At 40.4% G+C, this 18942-nt stretch overlaps 1 protein-coding gene across 5 annotated transcripts in view; it reads left to right on the top strand.

The window, feature by feature from the left end:
- The first annotated feature begins 10465 nt into the window (after positions 1-10465).
- SATB1 (SATB homeobox 1) overlaps positions 10466-18942 on the top strand; it is a 70111-nt gene continuing 61634 nt past the window's right edge. For all 5 annotated transcript variants that reach the window (XM_086467915.1, XM_086467914.1, XM_086467912.1 and 2 more), the window contains exons 1-4: positions 10466-10676; positions 14461-14637; positions 15474-15600; positions 16329-16452. In XM_086467915.1, the coding sequence (XP_086324041.1) occupies positions 10466-10676; positions 14461-14637; positions 15474-15600; positions 16329-16452 (639 nt within the window). The remainder of the gene's footprint in view (positions 10677-14460; positions 14638-15473; positions 15601-16328; positions 16453-18942) is intronic.

Raw genomic sequence — 18942 nt, 5'->3', positions numbered from 1 at the left:
TCTCCCTCTGGGGAGAAAGCTGTGAAATTAGCGACCTGCTGAACATACACTTAGGACATAGGTAAGTTGGCTGATCCTAAGATGCCAGCTTTCCTCCTTTCTTCCAGCTGCCTAATTGCATTAAATATTATTATATAATGTTCTATTGCATTTTTTGTTTCTTCTTTTTTTGTGGAAGTAGTTGGCTGTAGCTGCCACATGGAAACTACGAGCATGACTCATCAAAGATCTAGTCTACTGTTGTGGATGGAAGTGGATATGGTCCGCAAAACACTTTTAAGTTGAAGCTTCTTTATTTAAAGTACTTCTGAAATCCATAGTCACAACAAATACTGGCTTATATTAAATAACATATAGATAGTGTTTGTGGAAATTGCAATGCTGATACACTTAGGAAGTCAACTCAGCTTGTCCGTGTAGCAGGCAGAGACTGTGCAACTAAAGAATAAGATTTATGGGATTAATCCATTAATATTAATTTCTGTGATCTTTTATGGGAAAGTGGACACCTGTCTATTACAATTTCAACCAGCTAGGGTTTCTCATGGCAACCAGAGGTGAAAGACTCTCTATTCCCCTTAGCAGTAATGTTCACCCTTCATCATGTCAAACAGTTTCACTGGATTTTACTCCATAATTTTATTCCAGCATTTTGCCTCTCTGTGGCTCATTTGGCACCAAGGGGTGAACTGAAAGGACTGTTGGGCCCACATCAGCAAATGTATGGACTTCAGTTGTACAAGCATCTTAGTCATAATAGACATACAGCTATGAAAGGGACTTAGGCAAAAGGGTGCAGTAGTTTGACTAGAAGTAACTTGTTTTATCCAAAACCACATTTTCCATATTCTTATTCAACTCTATTTTTAAAGAAAGATTCCATGATTGAAAGACACTGCAGAAAATGTTTGCAGGAGTAAACGAGCCTCGTCACAGAGGCAATCAATAGGGAGATGTCTGTTTGTATATGATTTTACATATCTGCAAGCTAGCTGAGACATCCAACTACAAAATGCTGCACCATGGGACACTGTGTAGATATCTGATACTTTCCAAGGGATTTGGGGTCCATAGACTAATGAATGCACTACATGTAGCCATATATGTAGGTTTTTCACCTCCGATGAATACGGTAAGGATAATTTACTTCACTTAATAAGCAATTAAGTGCAGTTCAATACAGCTGACTATCGTAAGTTAAATATTCATTTTACGTAACTGTTTCAGGACATCGTGTGTGAGAGAACACAAACGAGCAGAAATTGCTCATGCAAAATGTGAGAGGGGACGACAGCTTGTGTGCGATGCCTTTCAGTGCTATGAATTTCATTTCATAGCACTTTTGCTTTTTGACAGGCATCCTATCCAGGCTGGGGCAGGTTGCAATCAAAAAAATCTAGGTTGGCATGTAACTTTTGAGTTCAGCGTGGGGGATGTCGCAGAATGCTGTGATTCACATCGGTGCGCATTGGATTCTTGGGTCGTATGTAAATTGTGACTGCAGCAGTCAGGTTGGTTAACGTGTTTGAGCAGTGTCAGGCAACTATGGTTATTCAGGGCAAAACGGAGGGGAAGTCAATCTGAGGAAACCAAAAAGCACCTTCAGTCCGGGGTGCAAAACTTGTAGGGCCATGGGACTGCGCCCGCACCGCAGCGGTGGCTGTGCTGAGGCTTGCACAGATAGAGGTGGGAAAGCACAGTAGGGCGCATCCTTCCCCTTAACCCACCCTTCTGTCTAACCCATGTGCCAGTTTGGCACAAGCCCACTGGGGAGCCATCCACCTTTTGGCCATGGATGTTTACCATCAGGCCACGGATTGGTATTTTCATTTCCTTGCTGTCCAGCAGTTACCGATAGCTGTAGATGTGCACGCATCATCCCTTGCAGTGGGGAAAATGCATTCAAATCCCCACCAAAGTGTTTCCTGGCAGTCCCGCTGCCGCTGCACAGCTCTGCATCACCTCCAGCACAGGCTGGTGCTTACGTGTTACCCAAATGGCCGCAGAGTTGTCAGAAGTACGTATGTATAAAACCCAATCAGCCTGATCTCCCCAGAGAAATCTGATAAAAGAGAATACACAGCCATGCTGGTTTTGCTCTGTTGCCAGGTCATTTCTGTTTGTGTTGCACAAGAGCCAAGCCTCAAGATTTGGACCCATATTTCCTAATTTATTTTGAACAAGAAAAGATTGGAATAGAGACCTTAGGAGGCACCGAGGCAGCATGCCACACCAGAGAATTTATTTTGTTTTGCAGCTACTGAGACTGTTGCTCAAGAGTTAATTCACAGTAGGGTTGAAAAAACACTGTCCAACTTTTAAAATATTTGTCTTGTTTCAACACATCCTAGTGCAAAATGCATTTATATATCATAAACACAGTGCAACAGCTTTATTAAGAATTAATAAGCTTTATTAAGCATATATTTGTCTGCTGTATGTTGACTAGAAGCTATGAAAAATGTGATGTTACTATTGTCGCATGTTTAAATGATTGCCTGCATATGTATCCATGACAATATCTATTCATCTTGCGTTTTTTATATATGTTTTTATTATAAATATCTTTATTCTAGTGGAACATTTTAATATCAAAGTTGACACAGTGAAGTGCAAATTGGAATAGGTCAAATGAAAATCAGATATCTGTATCTTGAATTTATTCCAAGCAGTTTGTTATTGATAAGAGATACCTGATTGTTGTCTATATGTCAAGACGTAGCAGCCTTCAGTATTTCGTGCTTTCTAGTCAAAGCAAGGGTTCCGTGCTCAGCCTTCGAAGTCTGTAGTAAATACTTTACCAGGCATAAGTGATATACGGGAATTAGATTAATCCATGTTGTAGGGAGTTTGTAAGATTTAGTACATACATGCCGTTTTGAGAAGAGAGTTGTTTTCCATAATCATTTATCTCAAGCATAGGAAGCATATGCATGATTATATAATTAACAGAATATTTGTTTGTCAGTGTTTGGTTAGTGTGCATAATAATATCATTATTAGGCCTTCTGTGCTCCTGTATTATCAGATTGTTATCTCCCTGCTCCTTTAATTCACTGTCTCTGCTTTTTAGATTAATCACTTTGTTTTAATCTGAGCAAAATAAGGTTTTTCTGACCTTGAAGGGAAGGGTTTGTGAACACCAAAGCAAAAGTTATTTTGGAACAGATTTTAATTTTTTTGTTTGGTTGTTTTTTTGTTACTGTCATATCTGGTAATCATTTTTATAAGGTGGTGTTTTAGTCCCAAATCTTATTCCAAATCATATTTGTAAATATCTGCTCTATTCTAATCAGCTCTGCATCTCTCAAATTATCTTCAGTGTCCTTTTCCTCCCTCATACTGCAGGCAGCATACTGCCAGCTGAAACTCTCTCATCCTTCATGATTTTCTTCTTCAGTGGTCAGTCTTGCTCACTGCTGAAGTTTTCTGTATCAGACTCTCCTGGAAAGGATGAAAAATGATACAATGTTGATATTTTTCATTGTTCCCACAAAGTTTGGATTCAACTTGTTAATGCCATTTTTCCTCCAAGTATTCAAATATACTGAGAAATACTAATTTTCTCCTTTTTTCCCCCCTCTTTTCTCTTTTTCCGAGGGACTGAATAATATTCAGTCTATTTGTGGGAAAAAAAGAGTGGTTTTTAAATAAACAACCTGCTAGATCACCCCTTGATCATGTGTTATGGAAGATGTCATCTACATTTTCCCTTGTTTTTCGCTGTGAAACGTGTTTCTCGTTTTTTGGCTTTTTTGGTTTGTTTGGGGTTTTTTGGTGTGGGTTTGTTTTTGTTTTGTTTTTTTCTTTTTCAGCACTCTCAGTAACAATCTTAGTAACATTTTTCAGGACATGCAACATAGGTACAACTTTTCATGTTTCCTAGGTATGCCGCCTCCACTTGCTCCGCTTTGAATAACAGCATTACGTAACAGTGTGTTCATTTTCCAGCATTGCATTTCTTTGCTTCTGAGATTATAATCTGTTTTGTGCATTGCTGAAAATGGTAAATATTTCATGTATTTCACCCTATTACCATTTTCTTTTTCCTGCATGCCCAGTGTGCTGTTTGTGCTTATTTCGGTAAACAACAGCTTGTTTCTTTAGCTAGTTTCAATGCATTCCTCTTCTTCTATAGTTAGTAATATACATGTAGTGATAATTTTGCTCTTCAAGGATTTATTGATTAGCCTTTTCTTTGTTCAGAGGCCCTGCTATATTGTGTATTATAGAATTGGCATTAGCCTCCCCACTTGCCTACTTTTGCTCTTCCTTCCAAGTTTGTATGTGCAGTTCGGTATGGGGGGTTTGGGGTTTTGTTTGTTTGTTTGTTTTTAAAGTTACTACCCCAAACATTTTGGCTATCTATCTGCCTGTTGGATAATTTGTTTCCTTTGGCTGATGATGCAACGTTCCTTTTAGACAGAGTATACTCAAACACTATGCATTTTATCAATAAAGAAGTTTAATTTTTCTCTTATCTTGTAGCTTGTACAAACTTGTTGCATTCAAGTTTGTCTAGTTGGGTTACTTTTTTTCCAAGTGCATGACGGGAAAAAGTTATGTCTATCTCGCAGTTGTGTATTTTGTCAATACATTGCCACCTTTTAGTTTTCGCCTGCGGCAGGGGGGGGGCTGTCGGGGCCGGCCTGCAGGCGCGACGCGGGGACAGCCCTGCAGGGTCCCGCAGCGCGGCGGGGCTGCAGCGTTTCAGCGCCACGACCGCGGGGCGGTGGGTGGCCCCTGCCCGGAGTGCGGTGGGACGCTCCGCCTGGCCCCGGAGCCCACCGCCTCACCCCTGCGGGGGCTGGCGGCGGGGTGCCGCGGGGCGATGCCCTCCGCTGAGCGGGGACGGCTTCACCCAACCTCTGCCGCCCTTAGCAGCCTCCCTGGCGCTGTTCTTTCACCTCTGCCGATGCCAAGGCGCAAGGGGGGGGGGGGGGGGGGGCGGAAGGAAAAACTTATTTCTCCCCACGTGGCCCGCTGGCTCCCGGGGCTGCCCCCACCTGCGCGGACGCGGGGCTCAGCACCCCGGCCGCCCCCCTCCCCTCCCCGGCGCGGACGCCCTGCCCCTCAGCGCGCTACTGCTGCTGCTGCCGCCGCCATGCACCTGCCCGCCGCGGCCCGGCCCGCGCAGCCTCCGCGCAGAGGGGCGGGGGCTGCGCTGGCGCGGCGCTCCCGGCAGCGCCGGCAGGATATTGTTCAGCCTTCACCCTCGCCCCTCCTCCTCCTCCTCTTCTGCCCCCTCCCGCCCGGCCCCCCCCCCCGCCCAGCTCCGCGCTCCCGCCGCCTCGCCCCCTCCGCCGCAGGCCCCCATCTGCCACGTGCGTGCGTGCGTGCGCGCAGGGGGCGCGCGGCCGGCGCTGCCTGCGCGGGGCGGCGCGGCGCGGCGCGGCGGGCATTGTGCGCGGCGCAGGCAGGGCCGCCTCACCCGCACCCAGCTGCCTGCAAATTCGTGCGCGCCCGGAAGCCGCACGCCCTCTTCCCCCAGACCCCCCCGCTCACCTACCGGCGGCCACCCCCCCCACACCGCCCCCCCCTCCAGCCCGGCCCGGCCCGGCCCGGCGCCCCCTCCCCGCTCCGCGCTGCGGTCCCCCTTCGCCACCTCTCTTCTGCCGACCCGCCCCCCCACCGGCCTCCCCTCCCCCACGCCTCTCTCCTTCACCACCACCTCCTCCTCCTCCTCCTCCTCCTCCTCCTCCTCTGCCACTTTCTCTCTCTCTCTCCCAGGACGCGTCGGATGATCCGGGGCCGCCGGGGAAGGGCTCTGGGCAGCAGCGGGGAGGCTGCGTCCTCCTCCCGTCTCGGGCTGTAAAAAAAAAAAAAAAAAAAAAAAAAAAAAAAAAAAAGCCGGTGGCCTCGGTGTTATTTTGTATTAAAATGAGGAGGAGGAAGAAGAAGCAGCGGCAGCGGCAGCAGCGGCAGCGAGCGGTAGCGGAGAGGAGGAGAGGAGGCTCTGAGCAGGGGACGGCGGCGGCAGCAGCAGGAGGAGGAGGAGTAGTGATGAGTCAACTAATAATTTAATGGGGACAGAAACAGAGAGAGGGAGAGAGGAGGGGGGAGAGCAGAGCAAGGCAGCTCCGTCCGGGGACACACACACACACACACACACATATATCCATGTAACATCCAGCAACAACCACCAAACCGGCCTAAATAACAACCGTACTCAGCCAGCCAGGGGAAACGAGAATTTAAAAAAAAAAAAAAAAAAAAAAAAAAAAAAAAGACAAAAAACCCAGAGCCTACCATTATTATTCTTTTTCAATTATTATTGGGGTTTTTTTGCTGGCTTGGTTTTTGTTGTTGTTGGCTTTTTGCAACCTTTCTATTTTATATTTTTTTATCCCTGCTTGCGAGTAACTCTTCTCGGAGTTCCCAGATTTTCTTTTTTTTTTTTTTTTTTTCTCTTTGCAGAAGCAGAACCAGTGTTTTGTTCTTTTTTTTCTTTTTCTTTTTTTTTTTTTTTTTTTTTTTTTTAATAGAGAAGGTTGGGGTTTTTTTTAAATTATAATTTCTCCCGGTTTTGGACTCGGAGGGAGTGAAACCTCGTCACTTTTTGTAGTGGTGGTGGTGTGCCTTGTTGTGTGTGTTTCCTTCCTCCCCTCTGTTCTTTTTCTCTCTCCCCTCCTCTCTTCCCCCCCACCCCCCCCCCCCCCGCTCGCACAACAGCCCCCGGTAAATGAGAGGAGACAGGTCCTCTCTGCCTTTCTCTTTTTTTTTTTTTTTTTTTTTTTTTTTTTTTCCCCTCCCCTTCCCCTCCCCGGACCGCAAAGGCGAGATTAAAAGTGGCATTTTAGTGCCTTTTCCTGCAATTTTCTCTACACTTTTTTTTTTTTTTTTTTTTTATCTCCAGTAGCGATCTCTGGGGCTGAGGTTTCCGCAGAAAGTTTGGGGGCTGTTACGGTGTGTATTTTTGCGGAGGGGGAGGGGAGCGGGCTCCTTCTGTGTGTGCTGCTCCTCTGGGTGCCTATTGGAGAATAATAGTGTAAGTGACAACCTAGAAGTAGACTTTCTGCTCTTCACACTGGATAGAAAAGCTGCTGCCTTTTTTTTTTCTTTGCCTTTTTTTTTTTTTTTTTTTAATAACCCCCTTTCTCACTTGCTCCTGTACGCATTGGTTTTATTTTTGAAAGGATAGCTAGACTTAAGTCACCCTCCACCTCAATTTAAACCTGCTGCTTTATTTTTTTATTATCATTATTATGAATTCCTCGTTTTGAGCGTTACACTTGTCTGATCAATTTGAGCTTCAGCTCCTTCTTCCGTTGCTAAACCTCGAAAACCGGCTCTTTCAAAAGATATTTAATCTGTATTTTTTGTCCATTGCCATTTTTGCTCATGGCTACTCTGTTTCTCGCTATCTATTTTTGCCCCTCCCCACCTAGAGGAAAATAGCAACAAGAAAAAAAGAAAAAAAAAAAAGAGAATATTAGGGGAAGTAGTCCTCAGGTCTGCTGCCCCCCCTCTCCCCCCCCCTCCAAAAAGGGGGGGACCTAGAAAACATCAGTCTTGAACTTCTTCCTCTTCAAGAGCTCGGGCTGCAAAGGAAACCTCCTTTGTTTTTGTTATTTATATGCTGTCAAGTTTTGAAGTGGTGAGTTTCGGGTCGGTTTTGCTAATTTCACTCAGAAAACTGCAGTGTTTCTGTTTCTAGATAAGTACTTTGCTTCTTTGTCTCTTTAAAAGGTCACAGGGAAAGCTTGGCCTGGATTGTGAGAGCCATATGGAACGGATAAGTGCGGAGCCTCTCTCAAATGTGATTATGGGTTTTTATGGGGGAGGGAGGGAAGAGGAGGGGAAAGGCATGGGGAGGGGGCTGATTCAGGAGGAGAGGAAGAAATAATATGATACCGGCAGCGTTACATCGCGACAAAAGGAGATACCGCACCGACTCTCATTCAGAAATTGCGCGGTGTGCCCGTACGTGTACGCTGTCTCTGGGAAACTGTGCCTTGAAATTGTGCTCTTCTCTCAATGCCTATGATGAAAACTTGTAGTTGTGAAAGGTGCATAAATGTGAAACCCAGGGAAACTCTTGGCCTGGAACCGGTGGAGATGATAGTTCTTCCCTGCAACCCTCTCCCTGGGCAGGCCACGCTGGTTGTTGCTCATCACTATTCCAAACTGAGGTTTCAGTGAACTTTAGCCTTGGGCATGGAGTTTAAATGAGTAAATTAGGTGTTTTATGTGCATGTAATTTTGCTTTGTAACATAAAGCTTTTTACAAGATGACTAAGCGGTGAAAGGGTGCCGATGGGTGGGTATTCTCAGGCCAAGCGAAAATGACCCATTTGGTGTTTTGGTTGTAGTCAGTGTATTAACTAAACTGCGATCTATCACTTTTATTCACTGTACATGATGTAGTGCGATTCTGACTCATGATGACTAGATACTTTTTGTAGCAAAGAGCCTCGGTGCCTTAGAGTACTTCTGAAGTTGCCAAAAGTGACAAGGTTTTTCTTGTTCAAGACTTTTTTTTGTCCCCCGCCCCCTTTTTTTTTTCCCCTTTTTTGTTAATCCTCTTATTCTTGAGAGAGACCAGTCTCAAAAAAGCAGCCCTATAGTATGTCAGCATCGTCGGGAACATCGGAAGATGTTAACGGTTTGAGTCTGTAATTCTCTGCTTAGGCTGCAGTTAACACAGTAAAAAAAAAAAAAAAATCTTTTTGAAAAGTGGCTAAGACAGGCACATTTACTGTTAGTGAGACATGCGACCTAAACCAGATGGGATCAAGATGAATGGTAAATCTTAGCCTGTCACCTTACAGCATAAGGAAAAATAATGATTTTCTGAACTTCAGCTATTCAGTGACATTCTTGAGGTTGCTTGCAAACGTTCGGATTAATATATTACCTCTTTCTTCACCATACCGGGAAAAGCAGCATGATGTTCAAAGAAGAAAAAAATAGTTTACAGAATTGTCATAGGCATATATACCAATGACATAGAAGTATATAAAAAAATCCCAAGATGTTTAGGCTTTAATAGCTTTGCTATGAAATGTGCAGAAAATTTATTGAATTACTAGGCAACTAAAAGAAAGTAGCAATTATCAGATTCACACCAGTCTTTCTAAATATGACTTCCCCAGTATTAGTATTTGTACTTGCTAATGTAAATACTAGTTCGTAAATTAATGTCTAGTAACCTGTCCTTAGTGATTATATTATATACATAACATAATTGTCGGTGTAGTCACACCTTTCTCGGTCAGAGAAAGGTAGGGTGAAATACCTAACAGTCACAACAGTATTGATGAATGAAATCATAACCAGAAAGATGTCTCTGTTCTCAGGAACTGATTTTCTTTCTTTCAATATAGTTGGCAAAACAGATTTTGATGAGTGACAAAAATCCTCAAAACTTACTCCGTTACGTTCTAGGCTTGGGAGATTTTTAGTGATTTAACCGGAATTGTTAGTCATGGACAGAGGTTTCAAAAGTTTATAAAAAGAGAAATACAAGCATGCTAACATACACCTTTTCTTAATTTGCTATTGAAATTACTTCTGGTTTTTGGTTTCAAATAGCTGTGCTAGCACATAACTTAGCATCACCCAAGTTTTTGGCGTTTTTTATGTTTAAGGGCTTCAAAAGTACTGCAGAAATTGTGGGGGGGGTTCCAGCATTGTTTTGCGAGATGTTACCTTCTCAGTTATTTTTCTTAATTCAATAAACTACTCCATTTAACACTTAAAGCTTAACATCTGAAAAATTTCATATGCATTTTCAAAACTTTGCAAAAGTTGATAAACTCTTTGTGTAATCTTGGTTAGGAAACTCAAAAGCAATCATCTCCCGCCACTGCTTGCGAAGTTAAATTTAAATTATCTTCTAACTTTTATTTTTAAGGGGGAGGCAGGGAATTGTAAATGGACAATATTCTATATCTCTAATAAATCTGTTGCTCCCTCAACTAAAGTTTTAACAATCTCTCTATTGTTGTACATCCATTTTTTTAATCAAGTAGATTGAGAAATGTTTTCACTAGAATGTTTTTCTGTCTCTGTCTCTCTTAACACAATAAAAACACCCGGTATTAATAACAAACCTTTCTGTGAGATTTGTGACAATAGCTGTGTTGGAGCACATACCTTGACAGTCATCATCATTCATATGAGTCTTAGTCTCTATCAGATTTAGTACAATATCTCTGAAGATTTTTTTTTTTTAAAGGGTACTCTAGCTGGCTTTTAAAAAATAATTCCACCAGATTATAATGCGATCTCTCTGTGAACTGGGGTATGAGGTAATTTTTGGAGAATAGTTTGGTTCTTTTAAAAAAAGCATCTTCTTTCCAGTTAAAATACTTATTTATTCTTCTTTATGAGCTTATGATACATATATATCTCTCTCCGTACATGTGCAGGCTGTGTACGTATACATATGCGCACACGTGTACAACATATATATATTTTTTTTTTGAATCATGGCAGGTGATCTTTAGAGGCGGGACTGAGTATGGATCATTTGAACGAGGCAACTCAGGGGAAAGAACATTCAGAAATGTCTAACAATGTAAGCGATCCGAAGGGTCCACCAGCCAAAATTGCGCGCTTGGAACAGAATGGGAGCCCATTAGGAAGAGGAAGACTTGGAAGTACAGGAACTAAAATGCAAGGAGTGCCTTTAAAACACTCTGGACACCTGATGAAAACTAATATTAGAAAAGGTAACACTTTTGATAATTCTGCATTAGAGAAATATGATTTATAATATTTGGGGGGAAAGCATACTTTTGCAGACTCTATCTTCATTTATATTTCAGGATTAAATCTCCATTTTAAAATACTATATATTCCCAACTCTGATATAAATCACGTTTGGGAAATGTAAGCTTCATGCTTGGGTGGAGCATCTTGCTTTACAGGGTGGAGTCTGATTTTTGTTAAGGTAAAGGCTAGCTGCCCTGATTAAAGTAAATTCGTACATTGAAATAGAAGTAATATAATGCATTAATTCTTTGGGTAAGTGTTGGGCTAAGAAATGCAAAAATACGTGAGTAAACACCGAACCCCCAAAACAAATTCCTGCCTTTCCTCTTAATGATGGTCCAAGCTTGGGAGGGCAGCAGTATTTCCATAACAGTTGCAAGTTGGTTTAAAGGCGAGAGTGTAAATCTTTAGGTATCACATTGGAAAAGTCATTTATGATGTCAATCTTCGCAGTTTATTTTCTTAAGTACAATTCATTATTGAACAATGAACAACTTGGGTGTCATATTTTTCAGTGGCTGGTTTGCTGTAATTAGACATTTACACAAGGAAAAGGCACATTTAGAATCATTGATGTTTGTATATGGATGGCTTTTGTTTGCATTGAAAATACTTTCAATGGACAATAATCTATGAATTTTGCTTATCAAAATGTGTAAGTCTCTTTGACCATGTCCTACAGGCTTGCTAATTTAAATCATAATATGCTGCATGTAATTTGGCATTTGTTTTAAAACAGCCTCTACTTTTCTTAGTGTAATCGGTGTACATTTATAATCCAGATTTTTCTTGCATTTGCTAAGCAAAGTGCAAAATGCAACCAAGACTATTAAATGCACCAAGTTAGAAGGCAGAGGAATTTCATTGTGTCTGATGCATAACATTTATCGTACAATCATTTATTTTTTCCTCGGTTTGGCGAAAACAAAGAATATATTGATCCTGAAATGAACAGACACAGCAGTCCGTATTGTTAGATCTTTATCTATTAAAAATGGAAAACCAGCACTTCAGCAAATTCTTTGGCCTCTGCTCATGATTACCCTATTTATTGATTGTTTGCCAAGAATGTATGCATCTTAAGAAAGCCAGGGTAAGAGCATTAAAAATATAATTTATTACGGCTTTTCAAGCAGAGTGCATTAATATTGTACAGTGAAGCAGTGGGGCTATATAAAAAGGACTTTCTGACGCCTGCAAACATATAAGTTCCATAAATTCCTAAATAGGAGATTTCAGCTGTGTCTGGTATTATGTGATATTTGCACAGCAAACTTTAATGCCAGGACAGTTTTAGACAAGGATTCTACAGACTTCACTGCTCCTTATGGCAGACGTGCTGTTTACACAGACTCGTAAACCTTCAGCAAAAGCTCTAACACTGCCTTCAGGTTTAAATCATGCTGTATTTTTAGCAGCGAGCACTGACCAACGCTCTCCCCTTTAATACTAGAAGGTTATGAAGTTGCTGCACTTGGCGGTCTTGCCAAGTACTAGCAGGAGCGATCAGCCAGCTGAGATTGTGCTCTCCTGTATAACATTTTTCACATTAACAGAAGGACACTAGTGACAGTTTGCTAAAAGATTTAGTGGCTCGATTTGTAGTCAGATGATACCTGTGTCACACTACCAGGATCCACCTCTGATAATCTACGCTGTACATCAAAATTTGGCCAGGAGGTTCTCCCGTGTTGTTTAAAGTACCACATTTTCCAGAATGCTGCAACTCAGGAGACCGTGTACCTGGCAAAAAGTGAGCTGATATGCAGTGAAGTACCTGTGCATTGCTAGTTTTGTGTCTGATCATAGCTTAATTTGTAGGAACTGATAAGGGGAAAAAGAAATGCGCCTTAGCTGGTTTTGAGTGTATCTGCGCTGTTTGTCAAGATGAATCTTTGTTTACGTTTTATCTTCAGGTATTAATGGTGAAACTAGTTACAAATTTTGAACCCTTATTCTGAGTCAGATGATAGTAAGTCAAACATCAATTGTGAGAGCCTGGAAGGGGGAAAAAAAAACAACCCACCTTTTTGCAGATGAAGCATTTGTGGGTTTTAGAAAGCTCTCTGCAGCTTAATTAAAATGAATGAAAAAATCACCAATTTGCATGTACTGTTTTTGCTTTGGTCTTCTCTCCCTTCCTGACCAATCTCACTTAAATTTAAAAAAAAAAAAAAAAAAGACAAAAAAAAAAAGAAAGCTCCTTCCTGCACTACATAAATATTGGCAAGCCTTTAGTCTTGTCTTTCATGCTGAGCCTATTGGGCAAACTGGAGTGAGTTTGTGAGCTTTTCCAAGCGAGCCTGAAGGGGTTTGTTTGCCAGAGATTGACTCTCTGGTGAACAGATGTAGTTTGAATATACGTGCTTAAGAGGTATAGGTTTTATCGTGATTTCTTGCTATACATTAGAGCACAGATAAACAGATGTGGTCTTGAAGTGTTTATCTATTGTCCAGAGTAAATCTTCTTTTTAGACTACAGCATGTCTGGCGCACCTTAGCAGGTTAGAGGTAAGTCTAGAGGGCAGTGGTTATAGAGGCATTAACATTGTAGGACTAATTGGAGTTCCTGGGTGCCCTGTTAAAATAACCCTTGTCATCATTTATGCTAAAGATGATACCCCTCTGGCAGGCTGCCATAAGACAGTTCTGTACATCTGCTTTTAACCCTTTTGCTTTCTGTCATTAAGAGATCCTAACCTGCGCTGCTGGAGACAGCGGGTCAGGACTGGGACCTAAAACCACAGGTCCGAGGTCACAGTGTCATCTGTGTCTGTCTGGGAGTCTGGGAGGGATTTGCACAAAGTCTAGGACTCTGATTGCTGGAAGAGACTTTGTCCCTAAAACAGCTTGGGTCATTTGTTACTTCTCTCTCTGTTGTCAAAAGGGAGGAAAAAAATAATTAAAAAAAAAAAAAAGGCAAAAAGGAAAAGGTTAGTTGCTTAATATTCTATGCAGCGTAGGGAAGGGTTTGTTGTATGATGCTACAAAACTGGAAATTAGTAATTACTTTCAGGCATACCAAAATAGCAATGAATACCAGAAATGTGCAATGTAAAGTGCAGGAGGCAACAACAACAAAAAAAAAGCCCAAACTGCAGGTACACTTCTTAAAACAGCATTGAAATCATGATTTGTTTCTTAAAGATGCGACTGAAAGTAGTGCTCAAGTGCACTCAGTGAATGAAGCATGAATTAGTGTTAACTTTTGCCTTGTTTCCTTGTGTACTCTTTTCAGAGCGAATGTATAACATACAAGGTGATTTGTTGTTGATGTTGAAGACAATTAAATATTTTTGGCAGGACTAAGAAAGTTTTAATGTTAACGAACAAAATTATGTAGCTGGTACTAAAATGGCTTACAGTGAAGACATCTGCAGTATGTATTTAGGTTCTCATGCTGCCTGCTACTCACAACAAATCAGGCAGGACAGAGAGAATCAACTTCTCTTCAGTCAACCTTGTTATTTCTATAGAAGGTAATTCTTTAATCTGTATCCGATGAAGCGAGATAAATTTGCATTTCTGCTTTTCAGAGAGATGTATGTTTTGTATAACTTTCTCTTTTTTGGGGGAGGGTGAGGGGAAAGGACTCAGGGAATATGTTTATCAAATATTTGTGATGATTCTTGATGCCTCCTCTGCCTGTTCGTACAGGTTTTATTTACATAACGCTGTATAGACCCACCTACTCTGCTATAACTCAAGTTTAATACGTTAAATTTATTTTTTTTTTAATAGGAAGTATGCTTCCAGTTTTCTGTGTAGTGGAACATTATGAAAATGCCATTGAGTATGATTCTAAGGAGGAGCATGCAGAATTTGTGTTGGTGAGGAAGGATATGCTTTTCAACCAACTGATTGAAATGGCATTGCTATCACTTGGATATTCTCACAGCTCTGCTGCCCAGGCAAAAGGTAAAAAAGATTACAAAATTGTAGGATGAATTGTGTTTGTGGGGTCTTGGGGGAGGGGCAGGATTTCTTTCAGGAATGCGATGCAGGTTTTACTTCTTAAACTTCTTCCAGATTCTGTTTCTGAATTTTTTTTTTTTTCCCTCTTAATGTATTTTTGTTTAGTTAGTGCATGTTTTGTTCTTGGGGAATGTGGAGGTAGTTTTTTGGGTTTTGTTTTTGTTTTGTTCTTTTTTTTTTGTTTAAAGGAAAAAAAAAAAAAAGACTTCAACTGAATCATTAGTATGCTTATTGACCTTAATAATCTGCTCCACTGAGGATCCACAAGGAAGTGTAAAGCATATTTGAGCAGATGGACTGTTGAGAGTCAACTTGCATTTATGACTGAATATCCAGCTCGGTTTCTTTTATTTTGTTCCTGATGGTTTTATAGACTGCAAAGTATCTTTTTTTTTTTTTCCCCACTTGGTCCTTGCATTGCAAAATCCTTTCTAATTTATTAAGAGGAATGCTAACTATTATATCAAGTCCTATTGAATTCATGGGAACTTAGGAAAATACACTTCTATGCATATTAAAAAATATCTACTGTAATGCATTTGTATAATTTCATAATATAGATAAAGCATATCCTTGGTGGTGTGTGGGTGGGGGTTTTTGTATGTGGGGTGTTCTTTTGTTTTGCCAGATTTAAGAGGCTAGAAACAAAGGTGGTGATCTTGTTAAAATCAGATATTTCTTTTGCCCCTAGGAATTAACAGGTAAATTACTTCTTTTCATTTTTTTTTTCCTGCCTTTCTTGCCCACTCCCCTCCCCTCAAAAAATAAAAATCCCGCAGGGCTTATCCAGGTTGGGAAGTGGAATCCAGTTCCACTCTCCTATGTGACAGATGCCCCTGATGCTACAGTAGCAGACATGCTGCAAGACGTGTATCATGTGGTCACACTGAAAATCCAGTTACACAGGTAAGTTGCCTACCAGTTCTGGGACATGAACTGTTACTCGTCTGCTCTTTCTGTTAATAATGCTTGTATTTAATTCCCACTGTGCTGTGTACTCAAAGTACAAAAGCTTATCTAAATTCCTCTTTAGTTACTCTAATTCTTCTTTAACTTACAGTATACTATGGCAGAAAACTTTTATAGCTCTGATACATAGATTTTCTTTGGATATCTCATTAAAACTATACTGCATTTTAGTCAATTAAATGATGCATTACAAGAAGGCATTTTACATAAAGTTTACTTAAGAGAAAAATATTTTTGCATATCATGAACAATACCATCTGTGTGCATTTTGTGAAAGAATGACTTGCTCACACTTATTGTTGCTGTCTAGGTTCTTAAATTTCATGATAACAAAAAAGAAAAAAAAACATTAATATATTAATGCTTTTCATGATCAGTCGTGAGAAAGCATTACACCTTAAATTGTTTTACCAAGCGCATCAGAGCAGGAAGGTAGAAGTAACATGAAAAAATAGTCGCCACATGCAGCTGATGTATAATTCATGCATCAATACAGCAGATGTGTTGTATAAAGTAATTAACTAATCGGAACAATCAGGAGACCGAGAGCAATCTCCAGATGCATCTGCTTGATGCGCGAAATGAAATCTGTCTGTCTTAAAGGAATGTTCTGCAGCAGGATGCAATCTTGTAATAATCCCTTTTCTAATCTGTGTTTCAAATAGTTGCCCTAAACTAGAAGACTTGCCTCCTGAACAATGGTCTCACACAACAGTAAGAAATGCTCTGAAGGACTTACTGAAGGATATGAACCAGAGTTCATTGGCCAAGGAATGTCCCCTTTCACAGGTACTTAGCATAACATGTAATAAATAATAAAGCACTATAGGCAACGCTGATGTGAGATTTGAGATTTCTACAGACTGTAGCAAGTAGTACCCGTGGAGTGAATCTGCCAAAAATGCAAATTCATTTGACCACTTCATGATCTTTATAAATATGCCTGATTCATTTTGAACGTAGTCTTACAACATTTCCCATGGGGAGTCGTGAAAGGTTGTTTACACCACACTAAAATTGTCTCACAGCAAACTGGATTTTAACTGGTTTTTGTCTTCAGTCTTTGAACTGCTTTGATGCAACTACTTTTTTCAAGCACATGTGTTCAAGATGTTAAAAGGCTCTTTACTTACTGCTGTCAAAAGTACTATTGAATCTGAATGCTTGTTAGATAACCTACAGTAGTTTTAAATGCTAATTCATAAAATGAGACAGTCTTTGGCATGCTATATGAGAAGGAAATAAAGAATAAAGCTCCTTGGATGATGTGTTGTTGTTGCAAACAACCAAAGGAAAATCAGTTATTTATTAATTCTAATCAAAATATACCTAAGCAAAAACGAAGCCTCCAGTTATGCATTGCTAAATATTGAACTGATGCTTTCCTCAAGCCTTAGTTGTATTGTTCTTTTATTTGCCATTCTTTTGTCAAATTATGAAGGCGCAACTTCTTTTTCTACACAGTGCAGTGTCCAATAATGCTGTGACGGGAACATCATATTTCTTTTTACCTTTTAAATTTTAAAATGTATTTTGTTGTGATGCAGTGGAGAGAAATTCAGTATACAAATAAATGATGCTAGTTGTGGTACGGAGGAGAAAAAGGAAATTAAGGAAGTCAAGGTATTTTTATGGGGATTTTATTTCTCTCGCTCAGAATGCTGGAGTCTTTGTTTCCGAAAGACTTCAGTTAATCTATAGAGGACTACTCTCTTCCTCTGTCTGTCTTTCCAGCGGATATATTAGCAGGCTGTTTTCCCATCACTTTTTTTCCCCTATGGTTAGATTGTTTTCAGTGATGTGGCTCCAATATAGGAAGTTTTGAAGTGGAAATAATCAAAATTATCTTCACTGGTTGCAAACCATTTCAGTAATACGTCTGCAAAGTTATCTTGTTCGTACCTACTATAAAAGCATGTGAGCTTTTGCACTGCTGGTTTATGGAGGATGTAGATAATTTGGGATTTTTCTCCATTTTAATCGAACAGTGCTACGTTTTACTTCATACTGATGGAGAGCAAGTAAATTCTATTGAGATGGAATATTTAATTTCTATTTGGACATGGTGTTTCACATAGCTTCTGTATACATGTAGATGATGCAATGACCAAGCAGAAAAAAAGTTTTTAAAAGGAATACTTCACTAGGGACAGTATCACGGTACTGTAGACAATTCAATAATTACACTCTTTTTAAAAGTTGTTTTTGAACTATACTGAATTTTTATATAATAATTTTAATGGACAAAAACCATCTTGCCTAATAACAGCTCTTGAAGTTAGTGCTTGAGATGACCAAACCCCCAGATTACAGAACTCTGATTTGCGGCTCTTTGTTTATTTTTTGCACGTCTTTATTTGTAAAAGAATATACTTAAAGCCGTGAGATTCATTCTGTTGTTAAAAGCATGTGTATTACTTTTGTCATCTCTGTCTTCACCAGCACTGCGGTAGTTGGGTTGCAAGAATTTAAATAGCTTTTCTCTTTTCTTTAAAGACCAAATCACGTTAAGCTTAAAATACATGGATTTATTCTTAACTTTTGGAAAAATAAGCTGTTACAGGGTGGACTGAGAGCCCATCAGTCAGTCTAAATCTTCCCATTTCCCTCCAGGAGCTTGAGGGAGGACGCGTCGATCTAACAGTGTCCTTTTCACATAACTAAATTGATCTGAATGCTTCCTGCATTTGCCTAACTAATAACTCATTGTATATTGCTTCTATGGAAGGGACACTGATTTAAGAGTGTCTGTGTTTTATTAAACGTATTAAAGTTTGTGAATTGCCCCGCAGTGGCGTGCTGCTGCAACAGAGGTGAGAAGTAAGAGCAAGGCAGAGGTCAGGAGGCAATGTTTCCTTAGGGGGTCCCTCAAAATGCCGGCATGGGAGATTCTTCTGAGAGCAGAGAAGTGGTCTGTCCTGTTATGTACTTCCACGGGCATAGGTAATGCTATATGAAGTACTTCATCACAAATGCAAACTAATGCAGTGACACCGTACCATAACTTATTAACACTGTTATGGATATAATTTATTAACCACAGAAAAATGACTCAAAGTGGAAACGAGAGTAGGTACCGTTTTCTGTCACTGTCATTGGCAGTATTCTATTTTGTGTAGGTATGGAAGGATTTGTTGTAAAGACTTTGGGTTGCTGTGCTCAATATGTGGTAATCCGAAGCCCCATCTAAGTATGGAATCTTATCTATGTTATTCGTTATCCTCACTTAGAATTTACTGGATTTTCTTAATTAATCTTGCATTTTGTGTATTTAAAAAT

The sequence above is a fragment of the Leptosomus discolor genome, chromosome 7 (assembly GCF_034619465.1).
Source record: "Leptosomus discolor isolate bLepDis1 chromosome 7, bLepDis1.hap2, whole genome shotgun sequence".
Lineage (NCBI taxonomy): Eukaryota > Metazoa > Chordata > Aves > Leptosomiformes > Leptosomidae > Leptosomus > Leptosomus discolor.
The sequence above is the reverse complement of the archived record's forward strand: the minus strand, read 5'-3'. Positions and strand labels throughout refer to the sequence as shown.